At 30.7% G+C, this 26136-nt stretch overlaps 2 protein-coding genes across 3 annotated transcripts in view; one reads left to right on the top strand and one right to left on the bottom strand.

Moving 5' to 3' along the window:
- Spri (Src homology 2 domain-containing protein sprint) overlaps window positions 1–26136 on the bottom strand; it is a 541914-nt gene that overhangs the window by 291551 nt on the left and 224227 nt on the right. The gene's annotated exons all lie outside the window — the stretch shown is intronic.
- On the top strand, window positions 14581–23687 carry Obp5 (odorant binding protein 5). 2 transcript variants are annotated; one of them, XM_071776577.1, is made up of 5 exons: window positions 14581–14767; window positions 15228–15306; window positions 17839–17930; window positions 18127–18238; window positions 23367–23687. In XM_071776577.1, the coding sequence occupies exons 1-5, from the start codon at window positions 14702–14704 to the stop codon at window positions 23450–23452; spliced, it is 435 nt and encodes a 144-aa protein (XP_071632678.1). In that variant the 5' UTR covers window positions 14581–14701; the 3' UTR covers window positions 23453–23687. The 2 variants fall into 2 exon arrangements, with proteins under 2 accessions (XP_071632678.1, XP_071632686.1); XM_071776585.1 differs by lacking the exon at window positions 14581–14767 and adding an exon at window positions 14778–14835.

Genomic DNA, 26136 nt, shown 5'->3' with positions numbered 1-26136 from the left:
ACTGAATTCTGTTGATTTTTATTTCTTCAGCATTATTTCAGTTATTAATCCTGTCAACGAAATTTGGTTCTGAAGCGTTTGCTGAGGTGGAAATAATATTATTATTTTTTGCAATATAGTCATTATTATCTTCATTGTTTCCGCTTTGCTCACTGCTTTATTATAATTATCTCATCTGTTCTGTATCTTTTTAGTTCTTACTTATTCCAATTTTTGTTTTTACTTTACTCTTGTTTACTTCATGTATATCATTGTATTTTTCATCATTTGCCTAAAGTCTTGACTATGGCATAATAAACAAACTCAAACTCAAACTCAAACTCAAACTCAAACTCTCTCTCTCTCTCTCTCTCTCTCTCTCTCTCTCTCTGTTCTTTTGTCTATTTAATATGAGTTAGAAATTATTGTGTATGCACATTAACATTTACTTACATTACATTATTACATAATTTTATTGCATTTAATTGTATATAAGCATTCTGGATGGCTTGAAAGACAAAATCGCTGTGAATATATGCGTATGTGTGACCGAAACTGAAACTGAAACATTTACTTTACGTAATAGATCTCGAGATCTCGAGATTGACTGACAATTTATTCGGATTGGTCACAATTTATATACGGAGTGTTAATAAAACATCCATTCAATATATCATTATATGGCAGATAGTACACACCATACTGAGTAAAAAAACATAGTAAACATAGTAAAACATAGTAAACATAGGTTGAAAGCTCAACCGTTTCTGAGATATAAACATTTTTGTATATTATTACCACGACTGACTTACAATAAAGGGAACAAGCCAAACCCGAACTCTTCTATTTGGATGAACCTTTTGTATTATAGGTATGTTGAATAACTCAATACATGAATAACGGTATGCTTTATTTGTATCTTATAGCCCTTTAAAGGTAAAATTTTCAAACTAAAAGTTAAAAAGACGCTTTTATTTTTTAGCCCATAACTCTTAAACTACAAGAGTTAGAAAAAAATGTTTGAAATAAAAGCTCAATAGTAAGTTGAGGTCTACAAAGTGGTATAAACAAAAAAATGTAAAAAAAATTTTGCAAAATATTTTTTGCAATATACTTAAAATTTTTTTACATTTTTTAATTCTGGATAAATTTGATAGCGTTTTAACGTTTATACAGAGACGTAAGTCATGTGATTCTTTTACGGACAATTCTTGGCACGGTGACACTATATAACGTCGCTTGATAAAATATTAATTTAATAAAATAAAAGGCAAATATGAGCAAACGCTGGTGCTAAAGCGAAAATAAATTATTATACACAAATGACATACGTTTCAATCTTTGGTTTAGACTCTCTTGCATTGTCTTCCGTCTGACAAGACTATTAACTACGTTTCTGATTTATTTGATCTATTCGACACCGTGTGTTTGACAAAATTTTTATTATCTACACATCTATAATTTATTTTATTTTATTTATGCGACACATAAAAAAGATCTAAACCAAAGACCGAAACGTATATTCTTTATAACTTGTGCACAACATAATTTATTTTTGCTTTACCACCCGTGTTTGCTCTCATTTGCCTTTTATTTTATTAAGTTGTATATCTTATTATATTAAAATCTTATTTTATTAATGTATTTAATTAAAATTTATTCATTAAAATGTATATCTGAAGAGCTTTAGCGTTGTTTATTGGATTAAACATAAATATTATTTATATTTACACTATATATACATATTAGCCCAGTCAAATTAGATTATTTTTGGGCGTTTGAATGAAAAAATTGCCGGCAAGCTGGAAATTGGTATACAGGTTTATTTTAGTGTTCTTTTAAACATACTAAAAGTCCCCATACATAGAGCGTGAGCCGGCTGCGCCATCTTGAAAAAAAGAGTACAAAAATGGGTTTTTTGCAAATAACTCGGAAATTATTAGTTTTACGGGAAAGAACATTCAGAGCAAAAATGTAGCTGATAAAATTCCTCGCAATTTGGTTTTTTGTAGAACTTCGTACGACCATTAGTTCCCAAGATAGATTTTTTTGAAGCATCGGGCAAATGAGGAAAGAGCTGTTTCTTCGAGTGTTTTTTCAAAATATCTCAGTTCTGACTGTCCGAAAGTAAAAAATGCATACAATGAAAGTGAAAGATAATTAAATTACCGCGCAACTAATATTTCTAGAAATATTACGGTTTAAATGAAATTTTGACTTTTGGAAATTGTGAGAATAAATATTTCCTCGCAATATAAGTCGGAAATGGGTAGTCCTACGTAAAAAATTGTTAAAATCAAGTAGAAAGGTTATTAAATTTTCATTATTTTGGTTTTTGACCGATTTGCATACGACTAATAGTCCCCGTCTTAAAAATTTGTCCCCAATTAGTCCCCAATTTTTGATATCCGTAAAAGAAACGGTTTTTAGGTACACTTCTCAAAATGGCGGACTTTCGAGTTATCTTTTTTAAAAAAATACACATGTTTCTTGAAGTTTATTAAATTATCTTTAAAATGATTTTTTATTTGACTTTCTGTGATGAATACTTCCAGAGATATAGCCTTTTAAATATTTGTTTATGTTAAAAATTTCTTAATAATTTACAGTTTTTTACAAAACATGACATAAAATTACTTTAGAAAAAATAATATCGACATTTTTTCAAAAGTTTATATGCATATGTATGTGATCCTGCAGTGAAACCGGTTTGAAATAAAAGTTTTTAAAAAATTGTTATTTCAATTATGCCTTTCTTAAGAGTTTTCGTAAAAAAATGGAGTTTGCCACACTTTTTTGTAATTTTCTCAGTTTCTATGAGAGATACGTACAAAATGTTTCAGACCAAATTTGAAGCTTATAAAATTTCCTGAAAAACAGTATATTCGGCATTAATATGTGACCAACAATTATACCAACAACAAATGCTAGAATAATGTTACTCTTTTTTCCTTAGTTTACCGTAATTTTTAATGATTTAAATATTGTCGAAAAAATTAATTTGGAAATTTTTGCGGTTGGCGTAAGTTTCAAATCTCATTATACATTATGTAAGCTTCCCGTTGGTCTTTGGGTTAAATTTTTAAGACGGGTAGTATTCGAGATATAGAGCGTCAAAAGTAGCCGCAACAAATTTCTGTTTTATATACAGAGGCGAGCACACAGTGCAAGTAAGGGATGCATATTTATTGTTGAAATACTAATAATTAAACCAATAAAAACATGAAAAACTGCATATGAAACAAAAATTTGTTGCGGCTACTTTTGACGCCCTATATCTCGAATACTACCTGTCTTAAAAATTTAACCCAAAGACCAACGGAAAGCTTACATCATGTATAATAAGATTTGAAACTTACGCCGACCGCAAAAATTTCCAAATAAATTTTTTCGACAATATTTAAATCATTAAAAATTACGGTAAACTGAGGAAAAAAAGAGTAACATTATTTTAGCATCTGTTATTGGTATAATTGTTGGTCACATATTAATGCCGAATATACTGTTTTTCAGGAAATTTTATAAGCTTCAAATTTGGTCTGAAACATTTTGTACGTATCTCTCATAGAAACTGAGAAAATTACAAAAAAGTGTGGAAAACCCCATTTTTTTTATAAAAACTCTTAAAAAAGGCATAATTAAAATGACAATTTTTTAAAAACTTTCATTTTAAAACCGGTTCCACTGCAGGATCACATACATATGCATATAAACTTTTGAAAAAATGTCGATATTATTTTTTCTAAAGTAATTTTATGTCATGTTTTGTAAAAAACTGTAAATTATTAAGAAATTTTTAACATAAACAAATATTTAAAAGGCTATATCTCTGGAAGTATTCATCACAGAAAGTCAAATAAAAAATCATTTTAAAGATAATTTAATAAACTTCAAGAAACATGTGTATTTTTTTAAAAAAGATAACTCGAAAGTCCGCCATTTTGAGAAGTGTACCTAAAAACCGTTTCTTTTACGGATATCAAAAATACTATTAGTCGTATGCAAATCGGTCAAAAACCAAAATAATGAAAATTTAATAACCTTTCTACTTGATTTTAACAATTTTTTACGTAGGACTACCCATTTCCGACTTATATTGCGAGGAAATATTTATTCTCACAATTTCCAAAAGTCAAAATTTCATTTAAACCGTAATATTTCTAGAAATATTAGTCGCGCGGTATAAACATAAATAATGCATTTTGTAGGTAATTTAATTATCTTTCACTTTCATTGTATGCATTTTTTACTTTCGGACAGCCAGAACTGAGATATTTTGAAAAAACACTCGAAGAAACAGCTCTTTCCTCATTTGCCCAATGCTTCAAAAAATTCTATCTTGGGAATTAATGGTCGTACGAAGTTCTACAAAAAACCAAATTGCAAGGAATTTTATCAGCTACATTTTTGCTCTGAATGTTTTTTTTCGTGAAACTAATAATTTCCGAGTTATTCGCAAAAAACCCATTTTTGTACTCTTTTTTTCAAGATGGCGCAGCCGGCTCATGCTCTATGTATGGGGATTTTTAGTATGTTTAAAAGAACACTAAAATGAACCTGTATACCAATTTTCAACTTGCCGGGAATTTTTTCATCCAAAAATCTTAATTTGACTGGGCTAATATATATTTTTATTATGTATATTTACACTATATTTTATTTTATTATTATTATTATTAAATACGCACATATTATTTTTTATAGCTGTATTTTGTTATAGTTTTTTAATTTATAAAGATTGAATTATTTACTCTGATATATACGTACACTGAGGAGCATTAATGAGTTCCGTTACCCGGTGAGCTACGGTGCAGAGCGGTGCAGGCGAGCGCGCTACGTTACCGTCACGGTCGATAAAAGGTTCAAATACAGAACCGCGAACGCGTAAAAATGGTCAGTCACGCTGTATTGCTCGCGCGTGCATTTGATTAAAAAAACATTTTTAATACAATTTGATGCACACAATTAATACGTATTACATACAATATAACAATCATAGGTGAATATGTAATTATAATTGTATTATTATGCATCTGCAATTATTATTCCACCGACTAAGTATGTGTTTACTGGAATAATATAATTACAGATAATATGATAATTATAATTACAACATTATTACCTACAATTATTCTATTGCATATGAAAAATTATTTCGCGATATTTTATAATTTTTACGATGTCGTATTATTTTCAGTATCTTATTTATATAAGTAAATAAAATACTAAAATTAAAAGCTAAGTAATGTTACGGCCGATATTCCGAGCAATATTAAAGTATTAATAAAAAGCTAGATATATATATATTTTGAATTATAATTATCGAGTCAACGTTTCGACCTACTTGGTCTTCCTCAGGGCATTACATTCAAACTTATAAGTAATATAAATAAAAATAATTATAACTGTTAGAGTTCACATTATCAACACTGAAAATTATAGTCATCGCCGATGGAACGATTACGACACGCAAAAGAAATAAGGTCAAAGCCAACTTTGAATTAAACGCCGTCACAGGCTACATAATTACAATAATTGTTACCGATTACAATAAATCCTGATCTGAGTTGCAGCTGACGGAGATGCTAATTTCGCGCATTTTCTGTATATTTTAAAAGGGGCAGTCCCCTCGGTATGATCCTGGTATCAGCCATGCTCAACGTCAGAAATTGTCATGTCCGATATTAAATAGAAGTAGAGATCGGTGTTGCGCCAAGAACCTTTTAAAATATACAGAAAATGCACGAAATTAGCACCTCCGTCAGCTGTAACTCAGATCAGGATTTATTGTAATCGGTAACAATCTATTGTAATTATGTGGCCTGTGACGGCGTTTAATTCAAAGTTGGCTTTGACCTTATTTGTTGCTAATTTGTTGCTCGCATCACAAGTGTAAATAACAGCGGAAAACCTCAGCGTGCGGATAGTCATAAGCGTAAAAAGTATCAGAAAAGAATTTGTTGCTTGTTTAAATTTGCCCCCCCACTACTGGCATATTGTCGATCTTGTTGCTCTCGATATATTCAAGTTCCGAATTTGTTGCTTGCAAAAGAAGTATAAACAATAGCGGAAACCTCAGCGTGTAGCTATAGTTATAAGCGTAAGGTATCAGAAAAGGATTTGCTGCTCGTTTAAATTTGGTACTGACGTATTGTCTGAATTCATGCTGAGATGTTTTCCGCTATTGTTTATTACTTATTTTGCAAGCAACAAATTCGAAACTCGGATATATCGAGAGCAAAAAATTCAAACAATACGCCAGTACCAAATTTAAACGAGCAACAAATTCTTTTCTGATACTTTACTGTACTACCGGGTGTCTCAGACCACCCGTATCATCCAATTTATTCGTAAATGCAACATTTTAGAAAAAAATGTTCCAGACCAAAGTTGTATGGTTTCAAGGGGTACGTAAGATGGTGTCATTAGTTTCACCTTGAATAGTTGCTTGAATGTCACGTAAAGGTCACCTTCAATTTTTTAAATAGAACCACCTACTTTTTATTGCATATTCTTGTAGCTTATCTTGAGGGCTTTCCAAAACACTATAAGAAAGTATTTTTTCATTAAGAACTTTTGGAATTATAAAGCTTGAAAGTTCTAGTATTTTGACATAAAATACAAAATATCTTGTAAAACATCAAGTTTTCGGTAATGTTACCTTAATACTTTTATGCACAGAATAATGAGACGAATCAATTGATATGAAAAAAAGACATAGTTGCTTTTAAGAAAAAGTATGCAGATGCGTGTTGCAAATTACATATTTTTTCTTAAAGGAACTATGCTTTTTTTATACCAATTGATTCGTCTCATTATTCTGTGCATAAAAGTATTAAGGTAACATTACCAAAAACTTGATGTTTTACAAGATATTTTGTATTTTATGTCAAAATACTAGAACTTTCAAGCCTTATAATTCCAAAAGTTTTTAATAAAAGAATACTTTCTTATAGTCTTTTGGAAAGCCCTCAAGATAAGCTACAAGAATATGCAATAAAAAGTAGGTGATTCTATTTAAAAAATTGAAGGTGACCTTTACGTGACCTTCAAGCAACTATTTAAGGTAAAACTAATGACACCATCTTATGTACCCCTTGAAACCATACAACTTTGGTCTGGAACATTTTTCTCTAAAATGTTGCGTTTACGAATAAATCGAGTGATACGGGTGGTCTGAGACACCCGGTATATATAAAGTAATGAAAGAAATAGAAAGAGAGATTCGCGGCCTTCTAACATCATCATCAATATATTGCGCGCGTTCACTGCTGGACATAGATCTGATAGATCTTCCTTAAGAAGTATTTGGCCATTAACCTACCACTCTCTGGCAGATTGATAGGTGGATGGAAAAATGGTGCGGATACAAATATAGCAGATAGCAGTTGTCAGTTATACTATGTATGGATCAACGGCTTATTAACATCTCTTACGAAAGACAAAGTCCAGTTTCTCCGTTATACGAGAGTCTTCTCGTTAATTAATTTCTCGTGCGCAAAATGGGGTGGGGGTTGGGCAGTTTGGAATATTAAAATTCCTGTGATCAGACTCGAATCCGGTTCTTCGTGGTTACGAGTCTGGTGTCTTCACCACTGACCACACTGCCACCCCTGGCCTTCTAACAAAAGCGCTTAAAATAAGATGAGGCCTAATCGACATTGGATAGACGGGTCAAGTTTCCGGGTTTAATTGAAGGCTAATTAGCATTACAAAAGGCCAGGCGGGTGTGGCGGCGAGGACATGCGATTAATTCGGCATGCCTTTGCTCTTTACCGAATTTTCGCTCGTACAATCATCTGGCACTTTGATCTTGTCCAATTATAATTAATTCTTGACTTTCAAGCATATTTCTCTAGTATAATATATATTTTTTCTCCCATCTATATTTGATTTTTTACTCAAATACATTATTTTAATAACGATTAAGAGACAAATCACGATTACATTTAATTACGTTCAGCCAGCAGTTAATGATGCTCATTAACTACGCGTTTAAAATATGCATATTACTTACCACTAATAACAGATATAGACATTAATTAAAGAATTAAGTAGTAATAATCAAACTAACGTAATTTAAATTAATAAAATAAAATAAGATATATTCTATTTGCATGGTGTACATAGTATAAAATATATTAATAAAACATATAAATTTATAATAAGTATAATATAAATTTTGTGGTGATTGTGACGTACAGAGATATGCTCTGGCTTTAATGAGTCAAAGGGTCTGTTCGTTTTCGCTGTACTTCTGAACTAGTGCAATAAGTTAGAATAAAAGAAAATATATTTGTTGTCTAACTTATTGTACAGGTCAGAAGTGCAGCAAAAACAAACAGGCTTAAAAATTTGAATTTAAATCTGACAAAAGATCGGCGGTTTTTTATTTGATCTCTCGGAAAGAAGAGGCACCTCACCAAAAATATTTTTGCCATGAGTACCTCTCTATAGAAAACCGTTCAAAATTGGCGTTAAATTGCTGTAGATCTCATATATCTGATGTACACACAGATATATGCAGAGAAGTCACGATGCTTGGTCACGAGTGGCGCGATTAAGAAGAAAAATAAATACATAAGTTAATAATAAGTAGATAATAATAATAATATTAAAAATTGTGTAATATATAAAGATGTATCAACATATTTAAAATGAAAATCTATCCACTAAAAAACCAATAAAATAACATTTTGTTTCTTTATGTTAATTTATTCGTCGACATTGTCAATTTGTCAACGTCATCGTGAAGATCGTGATGTCTTGGAGTTCAAATAGTAACACAGCAGCAATGCAAACAGTATAATCAGATATCATAATTTTTTTGTAAAAGACAAGATTGTAGGAATTAATACAAATTAGAAATTTAAATCCAAACATTTGAATTTACAATTGTTGCAGTTTACGCAATGTATTCATTAGTTATACTATATAATAAAAAAACTGCAGTTATCAGCTAAATTGCTAAGTTATAAATATTAATAGAGCGATCGTTACACGTGTATATGCAATTACCTACAATTCTGAGAGACTAATCTTTACTTATCGATAGCTAATCACTTGTAATTTTAAAATTATAATGACTTTACGATTTCTGATTTTAATTCAAAATATGCAATTATTACACAGTTAAATGTATATATCAGTATAATTTACAGTAATTATATCAGTATGATTTATAAAATGTGATACAAAGTTTGAAATATTGTATTTAAACTTTTTGCAAAAGGATTAATAAAGATATTTTTTAAATTTTTTAACTATTGACGAAGTAAATTAAGAATAATCTGTATCAGAAACAAACGCGAGGCATAGCTAAAACATATAAGGATAACTGATATTTTTCGAGATTTTTATACAAAAAGACGTTAATTATGAAAATATTTTATAGTTTTGACACATAACGTAAGGCATTATCATTAATTAAAAGTGTATAATTAAGCTGCTCGCTATCAGAGGGTCATGTCGTTCTCATGAAACATGTTCACAAAGTATTTAATTCAATGAGATCACGCGTTTTTCTGTAACAATTGTTTTTTTTTTGTGTATTGATCTATAATATAAATAAATTAAAACATAATAATTATGTAATAAAATAATATGTAATAAAATTATGTATAAAATAATATAAATAATAATAATAATAAATAATTATCATAAAATAATAAATAAATAAGTTTAAGTTATTGAATCATACTAATAGTAGATTTCAAAAACCTTGTAATGGTACAATTTAGGAAACATAATAATTTTATAAAAATATTAATTTAACTTTTAATTATATTGTATGTATGTACACATACATATATTATAATATAATACAAAATAAATATAAAATGTTCTACAATAAATCTACTTTTATATATAAACATAAAAATGCAAAATAAAACAGCGTTATTATAGATTAGTATCAGCTATGAGTCCAAAACATCAATCGTATGTGATTTTTGAAAAATGTATTCTAGCCCAGTCAAATTAAGATTTTTGGATGAAAAAATTCCCGGCAAGTTGAAAATTGGTATACAGGTTCATTTTAGTGTTCTTTTAAACATACTAAAAATCCCCATACATAGAGCATGAGCCGGCTGCGCCATCTTGAAAAAAAGAGTACAAAAATGGGTTTTTTGCGAATAACTCGGAAATTATTAGTTTCACGAAAAAAAACATTCAGAGCAAAAATGTAGCTGATAAAATTCCTTGCAATTTGGTTTTTTGTAGAACTTCGTACGACCATTAATTCCCAAGATAGAATTTTTTGAAGCATTGGGCAAATGAGGAAAGAGCTGTTTCTTCGAGTGTTTTTTCAAAATATCTCAGTTCTGGCTGTCCGAAAGTAAAAAATGCATACAATGAAAGTGAAAGATAATTAAATTACCTACAAAATGCATTATTTATGTTATACCGCGCGACTAATATTTCTAGAAATATTACGGTTTAAATGAAATTTTGACTTTTGGAAATTGTGAGAATAAATATTTCCTCGCAATATAAGTCGGAAATGGGTAGTCCTACGTAAAAAATTGTTAAAATCAAGTAGAAAGGTTATTAAATTTTCATTATTTTGGTTTTTGACCGATTTGCATACGACTAATAGTATTTTTGATATCCGTAAAAGAAACGGTTTTTAGGTACACTTCTCAAAATGGCGGACTTTCGAGTTATCTTTTTTAAAAAAATACACATGTTTCTTGAAGTTTATTAAATTATCTTTAAAATGATTTTTTATTTGACTTTCTGTGATGAATACTTCCAGAGATATAGCCTTTTAAATATTTGTTTATGTTAAAAATTTCTTAATAATTTACAGTTTTTTACAAAACATGACATAAAATTACTTTAGAAAAAATAATATCGACATTTTTTCAAAAGTTTATATGCATATGTATGTGATCCTGCAGTGGAACCGGTTTTAAAATGAAAGTTTTTAAAAAATTGTCATTTTAATTATGCCTTTTTTAAGAGTTTTTATAAAAAAAATGGGGTTTTCCACACTTTTTTGTAATTTTCTCAGTTTCTATGAGAGATACGTACAAAATGTTTCAGACCAAATTTGAAGCTTATAAAATTTCCTGAAAAACAGTATATTCGGCATTAATATGTGACCAACAATTATACCAATAACAGATGCTAAAATAATGTTACTCTTTTTTCCTCAGTTTACCGTAATTTTTAATGATTTAAATATTGTCGAAAAAATTTATTTGGAAATTTTTGCGGTCGGCGTAAGTTTCAAATCTTATTATACATGATGTAAGCTTTCCGTTGGTCTTTGGGTTAAATTTTTAAGACAGGTAGTATTCGAGATATAGGGCGTCAAAAGTGGCCGCAACAAATTTTTGTTTCATATGCAGTTTTTCATGTTTTTATTGGTTTAATTATTAGTATTTCAACAATAAATATGCATCCCTTACTTGCACTGTGTGCTCGCCTCTGTATATAAAACAAAAATTTGTTGCGGCTACTTTTGACGCTCTATATCTCGAATACTACCCGTCTTAAAAATTTAACCCAAAGACCAACGGGAAGCTTACATAATGTATAATGAGATTTGAAACTTACGCCAACCGCAAAAATTTCCAAATTAATTTTTTCGACAATATTTAAATCATTAAAAATTACGGTAAACTAAGGAAAAAAGAATAACATTATTCTAGCATCTGTTGTTGGTATAATTGTTGGTCACATATTAATGCCGAATATACTGTTTTTCAGGAAATTTTATAAGCTTCAAATTTGGTCTGAAACATTTTGTACGTATCTCTCATAGAAACTGAGAAAATTACAAAAAAGTGTGGCAAACTCCATTTTTTTACGAAAACTCTTAAGAAAGGCATAATTGAAATAACAATTTTTTAAAAACTTTTATTTCAAAACCGGTTTCACTGCAGGATCACATACATATGCATATAAACTTTTGAAAAAATGTCGATATTATTTTTTCTAAAGTAATTTTATGTCATGTTTTGTAAAAAACTGTAAATTATTAAGAAATTTTTAACATAAACAAATATTTAAAAGGCTATATCTCTGGAAGTATTCATCACAGAAAGTCAAATAAAAAATCATTTTAAAGATAATTTAATAAACTTCAAGAAACATGTGTATTTTTTTAAAAAAGATAACTCGAAAGTCCGCCATTTTGAGAAGTGTACCTAAAAACCGTTTCTTTTACGGATATCAAAAATTGGGGACTAATTGGGGACAAATTTTTAAGACGGGGACTATTAGTCGTATGCAAATCGGTCAAAAACCAAAATAATGAAAATTTAATAACCTTTCTACTTGATTTTAACAATTTTTTACGTAGGACTACCCATTTCCGACTTATATTGCGAGGAAATATTTATTCTCACAATTTCCAAAAGTCAAAATTTCATTTAAACCGTAATATTTCTAGAAATATTAGTTGCGCGGTAATTTAATTATCTTTCACTTTCATTGTATGCATTTTTTACTTTCGGACAGTCAGAACTGAGATATTTTGAAAAAACACTCGAAGAAACAGCTCTTTCCTCATTTGCCCGATGCTTCAAAAAAATCTATCTTGGGAACTAATGGTCGTACAAAGTTCTACAAAAAACCAAATTGCGAGGAATTTTATCAGCTACATTTTCGCTCTGAATGTTCTTTCCCGTAAAACTAATAATTTCCGAGTTATTTGCAAAAAACCCATTTTTGTACTCTTTTTTTCAAGATGGCGCAGCCGGCTCACGCTCTATGTATGGGGACTTTTAGTATGTTTAAAAGAACACTAAAATAAACCTGTATACCAATTTCCAGCTTGCCGGCAATTTTTTCATTCAAACGCCCAAAAATAATCTAATTTGACTGGGCTATTCGTAATACGTACAAACTAAGGTGTAATTTGAGAATTCTTGTCTATATTTCTCATTATTCATTTATTTCATATTTTTATCCTTAAATATTTGTTTAAAAAGAACGAGAGGAGGGATCAAGTTCTACTTTTATTTTTATTTATAATCATCCTTATAAGATTTAGTTACGCATTATATGAGACAGTCGGGAAGAAATAAAGATATAAATAAAAAAATATACATACAAATTTTTTTATTTATATCTTTTGTGTTCATGTTGATGCTTGCTTCAAAATTAAAAAGAAATCTTAACCCTTCGCCCGTAATCTGGGTCGTAAATGGCACAAGCCGAAATTCAAAATAGAATACCGCCGAAATGAAAAAGGGGGGGGGCTTGCTTTTCCTCGTAAAAAAAGTAGGTAGTGGGGAGAACTCATGCCCAAAGTTTCGTTGGAATTCGCCAGTGTGTGCTTGACCAGCAGCGAGTCAAAGTGCGTCCAGTGCCAATATTGACCCTGATTACGGACAGTGCCAGACTTTCGTGCAAGGAAGTAAAATTAATTTAACGTCATTTTCATATTACTACAGTTATTTTTAACTTATATAAGTGATATTTTTTTATGATTGTGTATATTATATATATATATAACCTCAAAATGTGAGTGGATGAAAACACGTGTAAAAAGAAATTACATGTACTTTCAGAGTACAATGGATGATCAAGCGACAAATATCAGATATTATTTACGAGAAAGACGATTTTATATGATTTTTTAATAAAATAATGTAAAAATTACGCTAAAAATCTTATTTTTCTTTAACTCAAAAAACGCCATTTTCAATCCTCAGAATAATTATACTTTTTAAAAATGACCCATATACAAAATTTTTTTCTTGAAAGTACACATATTTAACTATAAAACCTCGTTGGAATTTTTTATTTTGATTTAAAATTCAATGAGATATGATTTTTTTAATAAAAATGGATTTTTATCAATTTTTTGCATAAAGAATTATTTATAAACAATTTATTTTATAATGAATCGCTAAATAAACTTTGGGATTATAAAATAGGATAGTATACAAGTATTACAGAATTTTTTCAGATTTTTTGAACACTATTTACTAGGTCAAAATAACGACAGGACATTTACGACCCAGATTACGGACGATGCCAGTCAAATTATAGTTTACGGGCGAAGGGTTAACTCAAAATATTATTCAAGATTGAACTTTTCATTGACATTTTCATCGAATTCTCTGGCGGGGATTTAAACTAATGTGAAATACTTGTATCACAATGGAGAGGCCAAACGAGTCATTCGCCTTAAAATCGCCTTTTTCAGTGTCTCATATGTGCGGTCATTAGTTCGATGAGAGTTACTCTCTGCATAGGTAACTGATCGATAATTACATTTTTTCCTACTCTCTTCGTCGCTTTCCCTTGTATCCGTCAACATTCTCGCGTCCCTGCGATTAATTTTCACACATTTGTTATACACTCGTTTAATTAAAGCCAGAATTCCTGTATATTTTCTCTGTTTTTCATTTGAAAGATTTAATGAAAATTGTCAGCAGAAATGTACAGTTAAAACCATTTAATGATATATCATCATGTGCAAATTGTCGATTCCTTCTTCGACATGATAAATCGCGGAAACTTCCTACCTTGTCTCGACATAATCTCCGTATAAAGTATGCATTTTAAGCGGGCAAATGCTACAAAATTAAGCCTCCAAACGAGATTATCACTCGGTATATTACCGAACAACCTGTCGACAGCTGTACACTTTATAAAAGTTAGCTGACGAAAACTAGTCATAGTGCGTCGGTGGTTTCGAAAACACATTTCGGATTAAATTTGTTTATATTTTTGTGCGTATTGTAATAAAAAATACTGTAAAATGCGTGTGCGTTTACTAATTTGCACAATTATAGTTGTGCTGGCCGCAATAAATCAAGCAAATGCTGTAAGTTATATAATCCATTAAATAACTTATTATATTAAATAGACAAAGACATTTTTCCAATAAAAGAGGTACGTTATTTACACTATAATTTAAAGAAAATATCATAAAGAATTCTTGAATATTTAAATCACTTTATATAAATAATTATACAATTAATGCAAACTATAAAAAAATTTTAATGGATTTTATAATATATAATAATACTTTTATCATAAACATGAAACTTTTTGTCACATGTTTATTAGAAATAATTGAACAAATAATGTTTTAAAAATAAATTGTAGCTAATAATGCTATTTTTTTTTTAAATTATAAATTTTTATAATAAAAAAAATTTATTTATTTAAAAATAATTAAATATTATTATAATGTAGTCAGTGCAATGCATTACACATGTGCAGTTATATTTTATTACAGAAAACAAAAGTATATATAAATTTAATTTTATTGTAATGTATAGGTGATGACAATGGAACAAATTCAAAAAACCGCAATGACCATGCGAAATACGTGTGTGACAAAATCTCACGCAGACGCCGGTGAGTGTTATGCAAATGTTCCGAATTTTATTTTGTAATGTCTGTGTCCATTGGCAATATCATGATCGATAGCGTTAATGTACAATAGTGCAAGCTTTCATATTGACTTAGTGTTTCGAATACCAAACTCCACAAAAAACCGACAAAACTTATAAACAATATTTTAATAAGTATAATTGTACATAGTAATAATTTATAGAAACGTGCAAATACAAACGTTAAGAATAAATTAAATAATTTTATAATTTTAATTTATTGTTGAGACGAGCGTAGGCCTACTAGTAGACAGCGCACTGGTCTATTGAACCGAAGTCCCGGGTTCGATCCCGGCAGAGCCAAAAATTATATTCGCTCGTTCTCCTGTCGGAAGGCAATGGCAAACCACCGAGAGTAGGTCTTGCCAAGAACGCTTCTCTAAAAAATTATAGCCGTTCGGAATCGGCGTTAAACTATAGGTTCCATATACAATGTGTATAATCTACGTGCGCAACATATGTACATGAATAAGAGAAGCCACTACGCTCGGACACGAGTAATAGGACTGAGGATAATTTTAATTATTATGTGCATACACTGTTGGAAAATTTGCGTTAAATATAACATAAATCACATGTCCCAAATAGTCCACTCAAATTTTTGTGTTAATTTAATATAATATGGATGTGGTAACACCGATACTATGTTAAAATATTTCAACAGAAAAGAAATGTAATTTTGATCGTAATTTGAGGTTAATTATGTGTACAATTAACATAACTTTTATGTTGAAGTTAAGATTGTAAGATAAAATCAACACTATTTTTCTGCAAATTTTTATTTCCACTTTTGTTATAGAGTGAAATCAACATTCTTTTTCTGTAAATTTTAACACATTTAATAAATACGTTTAAATTGTGTTACTTTAACATATTGCTTCCTTATAGAGGAAGCTTTGTGATGGTAAAAAAAAATTTTTTCGAGATTTTGATCGAAATAGGTTTAGAATGTTCTAAAATGTCGAAAAATCGTATTAGTAAAAAATGTCCGGAAGTATTTTAAATTATTTTAGTAATTTTACATCCCATATAGGGTTTTACTAATGGTCCTATTCTAGCTCAAAACTGGTCCCCAAGTCACCAATATTGGCGTGATAATGGCAGCCATGACTGGCCCAGCAATGGGACTTCTCTGGAATGATAACTTCGGTCCAGCAATGGGTAACAATCATAGGCAAAACGTGGTAACCAATCATGGGCCATTAATGGTTAATCTGTCCTGCCAATATTTGACCATTAATGGCTAATCTATTATAAAATATAAATTTCTGGTAAATTCGAAAGGCCTGGAAAAAGAAAACCGCGATAAAACGTGTAAGAAGTCTATAATGAATAATGCACTTAAAATGTGTAAAAGTAACACACTTGTGTTTGTAGTGTGCAGTCTTCAAAAATAAAGATATCATTTACTAAAATAAAGTTACATTAACGTCACATTAATCCAAAAGTGTGCCACGCTTTATTATAAAAGTGTATGCCACAAAACAACTTATATACAAGTTGTGCAATGTGCAGTTCCGTCATCATTCTTATACCATCGTTCGTCATATTTTATATTTGAGAAACGGATTTCATCGGATGCCATCTATCGGATGATCTGATACTAGACGGCAACCAACCTCTTTAACACGCTTAATGTCAAGCATGGGCGAATACAGTAAGCCAAGTATTGACCAATCATTGGTCATCGTATGTTGGGCCAAACATTAGCGCCATGGCAAAATGTACAGTTCTTTTATCTGAATGGCACCCAATCATTCGCCAAGCATGGTCGACTATAGAATGCCAAGTATCGGCCAATCATCGGGTACCATATATCGGGCCAAGCATTTAAGTTCAATTAACATAGCAGGCATATGTTAAATCTACATATGTATGTGTTAATTATTTTACACAAAAATTTTAACAAGGACCTTTTTTAACAAAACTACAAAAATTTTCCAACAATGTAAAAAAATATTTAATATATGTAAATATATTTAATTGTAATTAATTAGCAAATATAAAAAAGAGAAAAAGAAATAAACAATATCAAGAAATAAAATCAAATGACACGCACTTAATACGAGAACATGTGACTCCGCTCGCAATTACAGTAATCTGTAATAATTCTTGTTTACGAGATCCAATGTCATTTACATTAGAGACTATTCTTCAACTATTCTTCTTCGTATGTACGAATAAGAATTGCACTATATCTGCGTCTTAATCTGATATTTCTAATTTTTGTAAATTAATTATTGTTTTAAAAAATTTTTCAACATTGTTTATATTATAATTTTAATGTTATAAATAAAAGTTTTAAATAAATTAATCATGTAATTGGCAATGTTGCACAATTGTAAATTACAATTTTTTTCTCAGAGATCTTGTTGAGTGCTTGTTATTGGAATAATTCGAAGATAATAATTTTATTCACGACTTTGATAAAATATTATAGTATAACTTATTTGTTTAAAACTTCAAAATATCAATTTTTTATACTTTCTTTCTACAGGAGCTGTCGCAGCAATACAGAAAGGCGTATTCCCAGATGACAATCAAACGTTGAAATGCTATACACTTTGTATAATGAAGGCAATGCGAACTGTAAGAAAAAGAAGATATACTAAACATAATAGATAAAATATCATGCGATTATAAACAATTCAATAACATTATTAACAATCACATTAACAAGTGCTTCAAGATATATTATCAATGTATTTGCAACGTTTAAATTATAATTATTCAAGAATTTGTTTTAACAATACAAGCTACTTAAACGCATCTTTTTCCAATTAAGTTCAAAAATGGACGCATAGATGACGGCATGATGATCAAACAATTGGATTTAATGATGCCAGCTGACATGGCGGGTCCTTTGAAAGCGACTGCGACTAAATGCGCAGGAGAACGTAAGTTTAGCTTTGTAAAATAAAATATAAAAGTGTGCAAATTAGAAACTTGCACATTGCTTCTTCATCATTACAGATCGCTACTATTGCTCCTATTTTATTTCGCTCACAAAGCTCCTCTTATGAGGAAGCTTCTATTTTATTTGATGCATAATTATTAAGTATTTATTAGTTTGGCTTCCTCATAGAAGAAACTTTATGAGCGAAATAAAATAGGAGCTATCTGTAATGATGAGGAAGCAATGTGCAAGTTTCTAATTTGCACACTTTTTTAAATTTTAAATTTAACCTTTTTTTATGAATTGAAAAAGGGTCAGCTTAGTAGCACAAATGGGGTTTTACAATTGACGCAATGTCAAATCAATGTTAACTTTGGAAGTTCAAGCTACATGGTCCATATATGGACTTTCTCATATGGACCTTTGATCGCGTATAAAGCTAAATCTAATCAACCAAATCTTAAAAAATTATATATGAAATAGGGGTAAAAAAGACTGAAGAATATAATAAAATTAGAAATAGACCAATATCTCAAAATTTGTGGAAGTTAGAGCAACCTAAAACATTTCTACAAAAATTCTAAATTTTATTAAAAAAGAATCTTAAAAAGCTTTACCGATCATCGTCAAATTCAATCCCAACTTTTCTTACATGATACTCTATTGATTAAAAAACATGCATCCCAATATCTAAAAAATTACGGAAGTTAGAGCATAAACGGACAACAAAAGCGTTACACACACACACACACACACACACACACACACACACACACACACACACACACGCACACACACACACATGAACATTTTGCACAGAAGTGATTTTTTGACGTTTTAGAACATTCTAAACACTTTGCCAAAGATACCTGAAAAAAATTTTTTTCACGAAAACAGCTTCCTCTATGAGGAAGCAAAAAAAATTCTAAACAAAGATAAAAATATTTGTAAAAAGGGAGAGAAAAAAAATTATATAATCAAAAATTTTTTTTTTATCTTAACTTTGAAAATAAATATTTTATCAGATAAAAAAACTTGATAAATCATTTTTGCAGTTTTACAACACAAAACATTCATCCTTTATCAAGATTATAAAGATTATCTTCGACACTTTATACAATTTTTGTCCTAATTATTTACATTTATGGAGAAAAACTAAAACAAATTAGGAATTTGCACATTGCTTTCTCACCATTTTTAAGTGTGCAAATTAGGAATTTGCACATTGCTTTATTTCGCTCATAAAACTTTCTCTTATGAGGAAGCTTGTATTTTTTTTGTTGTATAATTATTATTTTATTTATTAGTTTGGCTTCCTCATATAGGGGAAGCTTTATGAGTAAAATAAAACAATGTGCAAATTCCTAATGCACGTCGTCTGTCGTCACCTATAGTGAACGCACCACCGAATTTCACGTTTGTTAATATGACTCGCATATCTTTTATCGCCTTTGACACACAAAACATTTCGTAGACTCATTGCTGCCACATTGTGTATAATGAAGTGTTTTGCAAGCGTTAATTTATTGTACGCACTTGAGAAGGACCGGAATCTCGGTTGAAACGCGTTGTGCTTGTTAAATAAATATTAGCCAGTTTGGTCGCAGTAAAGGATTTTGTAATTTCACTACTCACTGGCGAAGTAAAAGTATTTGATATTTTAATACACACCTCGACCTAACAATGGTGTTCCATCAAGACAAAGAATTTTTCAAGACTACCACCGAACTATACGGACATAATAGCACCTTGTCTTTAAAGTCTTGGGTTAAAACTAACATCACGCTATGCACTGCTCTTCAGCAACTGACCTTTCTTCTTCGATGCAGACGATGCGACATCCTGCCGCCGCACATCTATAACCTACGCTTCAACGTTCTCTTCAAACTCGACAGAATGAACCACGAATATAAGACCTTTAACACTAAGTACCAAAAAAAAGTTGTTAAATCTCGAGATTAAAGACATTCACTTTTATATAAATGCCTTACGCTCCAAGATCCGCGACATTAAAAATTATCTTTTTCGGTCTTTACCAGAATGCTTGGTCACGGATTTCTTTAAACATAACAATGAGAGTATTTTCCGCCACAATAGTCGAACTAAGCTCAAGCTAATGGATAAATTTAATCATATTTTAGTTAAACGTAATCGACTCGGTAATGTTTTTTCTGAAAAGAACATGAATAAATGGATTGTCAACGTGAGTAGCAAACAGATTCCCGACCACGTCTCGAAATTTCTTAGCTTAGGTGACAGATTTGGCTTGCCGATCAATTTTTGTGATAGAAATGACCGCGTTGACTCTGTATTGCATGTAATAAAAAGTTTCGAACTTAATAGTCACGAAATTAACCAAGATAGTGCTAATGAAACACGCTTATCGATTTCTAATATATTACCAGGGTTTCTTACTAATAAACAACATGTGAATTACATTGACAGATTTATCTCGGACTCATTTTACAAATGTAAAAAATTCTTAAAAAATAACGACGACCTGTTGGTCACAAAGGCTGATAAAGGCCAAGTTACTGTTGTCATGGACAGAATGACTTACATAGAACAAATGACTGACTTACTCAACGACCAGACAACATATAAGAAACTCGATCGTGACCCTATCAAGCGCCTAACAACTAAAATCAATGGTTTAGTTCGCTCATGGTATGACAATGAAATTATTGACGAGCATACTTTCAAGAAACTACGCAGCACGTGCGGTAACTTGCCCCGTTGCTACGGACTACCAAAAATTCATAAAAACGGCTTTCCACTACGGATTATTGTCTTCGCCGTCGGTAGCCCATTATATAACATCGCTTGTTATCTTCACAACATTTTGAACGATTCCATTCTTAAACCGCGTTCTTATATAAAAGACAGTTGGTGTTTCGTTGAGAGCATTAAAAAATTGAAAATTCTGCCCAACGAAATTCTCATTTCACTCGACGCCACTTCTCTTTTCACTAACATCCCGAAGGAGCTTGTTATGGAAGGCATCAAAAAACGATGGTGTCACATCTCTACTGCCACCAAATTAACTTTACAACAATTTTTATACGCGATTGACATTGTTCTAAGCTCCACTAGCTTTAGTTTTAACGGAAATATTTACGATCAAATTTTTGGTAGTCCCATGGGGTCTTCTCTTTCCCCTATCCTTGCCAACATAGTGCTTGACGACCTTGAAACATATTGCCTTGAATTATTAAGTTTCAAGGTTCCCATATTCGGGAGATATGTTGACGATATATTTGCAATTATCCCACGTGATAAAATAAATGACACGCTTGAGGCTTTTAACAGTTACCACCCGCGTCTGAATTTTACATGCGAAACTGAGACCAATCTCTCGATCAACTTCTTAGATGTGACCGTTAATAGAGATGGCGAAAATCTGTTAACAAATTGGTACAGGAAATCCACCTTTTCAGGACGCTACATTAATTTTTACTCAAGCCACCCAATTAACTACAAAATTAACGTTATTTCTAATTTGGTTGACCGAGCGATTTTATTGTCTAACGAGCGCTTCCATGAGAATAATATCCGTGTTGTTAAAGAGATTCTCTCTGATAATTGTTATCCGACATATTTTTATAACAAATACATAAAACGACGATTAATGCTTTTAAAGAACCGCGATTCGAGAAACGACAAGGTTCATACTGTGCGACATCCTGTCACCATTCCTTACATAAAGAATTGTAGCGAGAGTATTAGTAAGGCCCTGAGAAACAAAAGATTCGACGTGGTCTATACGGTTCCCAAAAAACTCGATCGTATTATTAATAGAGGCAAAGATAGGCTCGAAAGCGCTAAACGCATGGAAATTGTATACGAGATCGATTGTCTTAATTGCGACGCATGTTACATCGGACAGACCAAAAAAAATTTGGTGACTAGAATCAAAGAACATCGTGCCGATATTAAAAAGCATCCCAGTAATCATTCTGTAGTCAGCAAACACAAGACCTCTTGCAATCACGAATTTAATTGGACTAGTCCCAAAGTTCTACATAGCGAGAAACATTTTAAAAAGAGAGAGATAGCCGAAATGGTGTTTATTAAGAAAAACAATAACACTATTAATTTACAAAAGGACACCGATAACCTTCCTGTCATTTATGACAAAATAATAAACTTAATGTGAGCGCTTTCGGTTACCTCTGCCTTTGTTTCTCACTCAGTCGTCTGTCGTCACCTATAGTGAACGCACCACCGAATTTCACGTTTGTTAATATGACTCGCATATCTTTTATCGCCTTTGACACACAAAACATGTAAGCGTTGCTATTTTATTCCTGAGTTTACTCTCCGTACGTCATTTTAGTTTTTTAATTTATTATTTTACTTTTTTTTTTGTATTTTAGTTCGTAGACTCATTGCTGCCACATTGTGTATAATAAAGTGTTTTGCAAGCGTTAATTTATTGTACGCACTTGAGAAGGACCGGAATCTCGGTTGAAACGCGTTGTGCTTGTTAAATAAATATTAGCCAGTTTGGTCGCAGCAAAGGATTTTGTAATTTCACTACTCACTGGCGAAGTAAAATTATTTGATATTCAAATCTTAAAGAATTATATATGAAATAGGGGTAGAAAAGACTGAAAAAAATGAGAATTAGAAATAACTCGATATCTCAAAATGTACGGAAATTATAGCTACCACAAATATTTCTCAAAAAATTGAAAATTTTATAAAAAATGAACCCTTTTACCGATCTTCGCCGAATTCAATACCAACCTTCCTTTAATAATACTCTACATAAAAAAAAGTAAGACCGATATCTCCAAATTTATATATATATATATATATATATATATATATATATATATATATATATATATATACAGAAGTTAGAGCATTAACACCCATTTACATACACACACACACACACACACACACACACACACACACACAAACACACACACAGACATTTAAAAAAAAAAGTATTTTTCGTCGTTTTAGAACATTCTAAACACATTGGCAGCGACAACTCCAAAAAATTTTTTATCATGAAAACAGCTTTTTTTATGAGGAAGCAAAAAGAAATACATATCTTCCATTAGCACAGATTGCAATGTAAAAGAGAATGTGTAAATAGCACTCTTTTCTTTTTACAGCACCTGCTGGCGACGATTGCGAAACAACTTATCAGTTTGTGAAATGCAGCTATCAAACAGATCCGGATCACTTCTTCTTCCCTTAATCGACATCAAACGTAGATGATAATAATAATACGATCGCATACAACAAAAAGATGTAATTATATTTAGCATTAGGCAAACATAAGAATGTACAAATATATTAATTTCAATCGTCTATGTTACGAGAATTGTGTAATCGTAATAACTTTATGAATTAATAGATTGTGGCAAAGTGAAATATACATTACTGTACATAACTATACATTAGTAATATTAATAATTATTAATATGCAATGATATAGGCATTATTTAATTTATTATAATTACAACTGGTTAATAGTTTTAAACGACATGTGAAAGAGTAACAGTTAGTTTTATTTGAAAATAATAAAAATCTCATAAAAAAAACCTTTCAAAAGTAAAAAAAGGAACCAAGTATAAGAGAAATATATTTGATGCATAAAATGTATGCATCATTGAATAAAAAATCAACTGCTCAAAAATTGATATAAAATCAATTTAAATAGCCAAATATTACAAAGTAAACCTAAAAAAGAAACAGTTTTAAAGATACTACATAAGTTTAATTAACATAATTATATTTTAGTTTTCTGTAAATCTGTTGTAATTTCACGCAAATTTTAAGTCGTATGAAACAATCTTAAATTCTAAGTAAAAGTATAATTAAATTTTTTAATGGAGATTTAGATCTTTAGATATTTTACTTGAAATTTTACTCAAAGTTTGACAAAAAAATTTCAAATAAGCATAGTAGTTTATGTAATAACGTAGTCATATGGTCAGTTGTCTTTTTTATGTAGGGTAACTCGGGAAAATATGCCACACTTAAGAAAAATAAGATTTTTTTCCTATTTCTCTTTCTTTTTGAAGTATCTTTTCATACTGGTTTTCTTTTTCCTTCTTTTATCTGTTATTTATATATGGTTATAATGAAATATTTTGATCGTTTACTATTAAAAAGAAAGAAATACAATTAAAGTGTTGCAAAGTGGCATATTACGGTAATATGCCACATAGTATGGGATAATATGCCACATATACAAACATGTATAGTAATTTAACTTTAGAAGGGTATTCTTGTCTAAAAACATGTAAAAGAATATTTTTATTACTTTCTTTGCATTTCAATAGTACTCTGTGTGCTACAAGTAGTCTAAATTATTCGAAATACAATTTTGCTAAATATTAAGTACGTAGCCTATAATATTCTTAGCGCATAAAGTAAACGTCTTTATTCAACATTTTTCAATATTTTTTCATCATTTTTTCATAATTTTTTCAATATTTATATGGCAAAATATTTATATTATGCTGTTTACAGTTTCCTATAACCTACTAATAGCAGTATCCTGCTACTAGGGTTAGGAAGCTGTAAACAGTACTGGCATTTTACCCTTATCTAAGTAGTGGCATATTCCCCCAAGCCCCCAAGATGCAGTTTTATATTAAAATGAGCCTGTATTATACGATTGCCAGTAAAACGAATCGGCGACGTACTGAATACTTTCATCCTAACCAATATTAATAGAACAACAAGCTGATCGAGTTAAAAATAATGTAATGCTTAAAGAATATCTTATACTAGCTGGTTACTCGGGCTTCGCCCCGGAGGACATATGTAATAAGACACACATATAGTCTCTCTCTCTCTCTTTCTCTCTCTCTCCCTCTCCCCCCTCTCTCTCTCCCTCTTCCTTTCTCTCCCTCTCTCTCTCTCCCTCTCCCCCCTCTCTCTCCCCTCTCACTCTCTCTCCCTCTCTGTCTCCCTCTCTAAAAAATTTCCTTCTCCCTCTCACTCTCTTTCCCTTTCTTTCTCCCACTGGAAAAATTTCGTAACCGATTTCCAAAAAGATACCGGTTCCCAAAAAGATCGGTAACGAAAAACTATACAGTTTATAGCACTCCCCGGGAAATTTTACCACTGTTTTAAATACAATTCTTTAAAATTTGATCAATTATTTCCCGAAAAATTCGTCAAACTTCTGATACCAGTTTCCAAAAAAATCGGTAACGAAAAATTATATACTTGATAGCACTCCCCGGGAAATTCAACCCCTACTTTATGTACAATTCTTTGAGATTCAGTCATTCGGAACCGGTTTTCAAAAAAATCGGTAATAAAAAATAGTACACTTTATAGCACTCCCCGGGAAATTCTACCCCTACTTCATGTATAATTCTTTGAGATTTAATCAATTATTTCCTGAAAAATTGGAAAAATTAAAAAAACCGGTTTCCAAAAAGATCGGTAACAAAAATTGTACACATTATGGCGCTTGCCGTAAAATTTTACTCCTACTTCATATACAATTCTTTAAGATTCAGTCAATTAATTCTCGAAAAATTGAAAAAATTTTGGTACCGGCTTTCAAAAAGATCGGTAACGAAAAATTATACACTTTATAGCACTCCCCGAAAAATTCTACCCCTGTTTGATCTATAATTCTTTGAAATTCGGTCAATTATTTTCCGAAAAATTAGAAAACCGGTTTCCAGAAAATCGGTAACAAAAAACTATACACAGCACTCCCCGGAAAATTCTACCCCTATTTCATATAGTTTTGGTAAAAATTCGGTTCAGGGGTTTGGGCTGGGCGTTGATGAGTCAGTAAATGAGTCAGGACTCAGGACATCTTTCTATATATATATAGATAAAACACTAAAAAAATTCTAAAAAGCACGTTGTCATACTTGTCATATACTGTACTTACCCCATAAAAACTAT

The sequence above is a fragment of the Temnothorax longispinosus genome, chromosome 1 (genome assembly GCF_030848805.1).
Source record: "Temnothorax longispinosus isolate EJ_2023e chromosome 1, Tlon_JGU_v1, whole genome shotgun sequence".
NCBI lineage: Eukaryota > Metazoa > Arthropoda > Insecta > Hymenoptera > Formicidae > Temnothorax > Temnothorax longispinosus.
Note: the sequence above shows the minus strand (reverse complement) of the source record. Positions and strands in the feature narration are given on the sequence as shown.

Coding starts and splice junctions, on each gene's coding strand:
- Obp5 (XM_071776577.1), top strand. CDS start 14,702: ATGCGTGTGCGTTTACTAATTTGCACAATTATAGTTGTGCTGGCCGCA. Junction 14,768..15,227: donor CAATAAATCAAGCAAATGCT/GTAAGTTATATA, acceptor TGTAATGTATAG/GTGATGACAATGGAACAAAT. Junction 17,931..18,126: donor TAATGAAGGCAATGCGAACT/GTAAGAAAAAGA, acceptor TTTCCAATTAAG/TTCAAAAATGGACGCATAGA.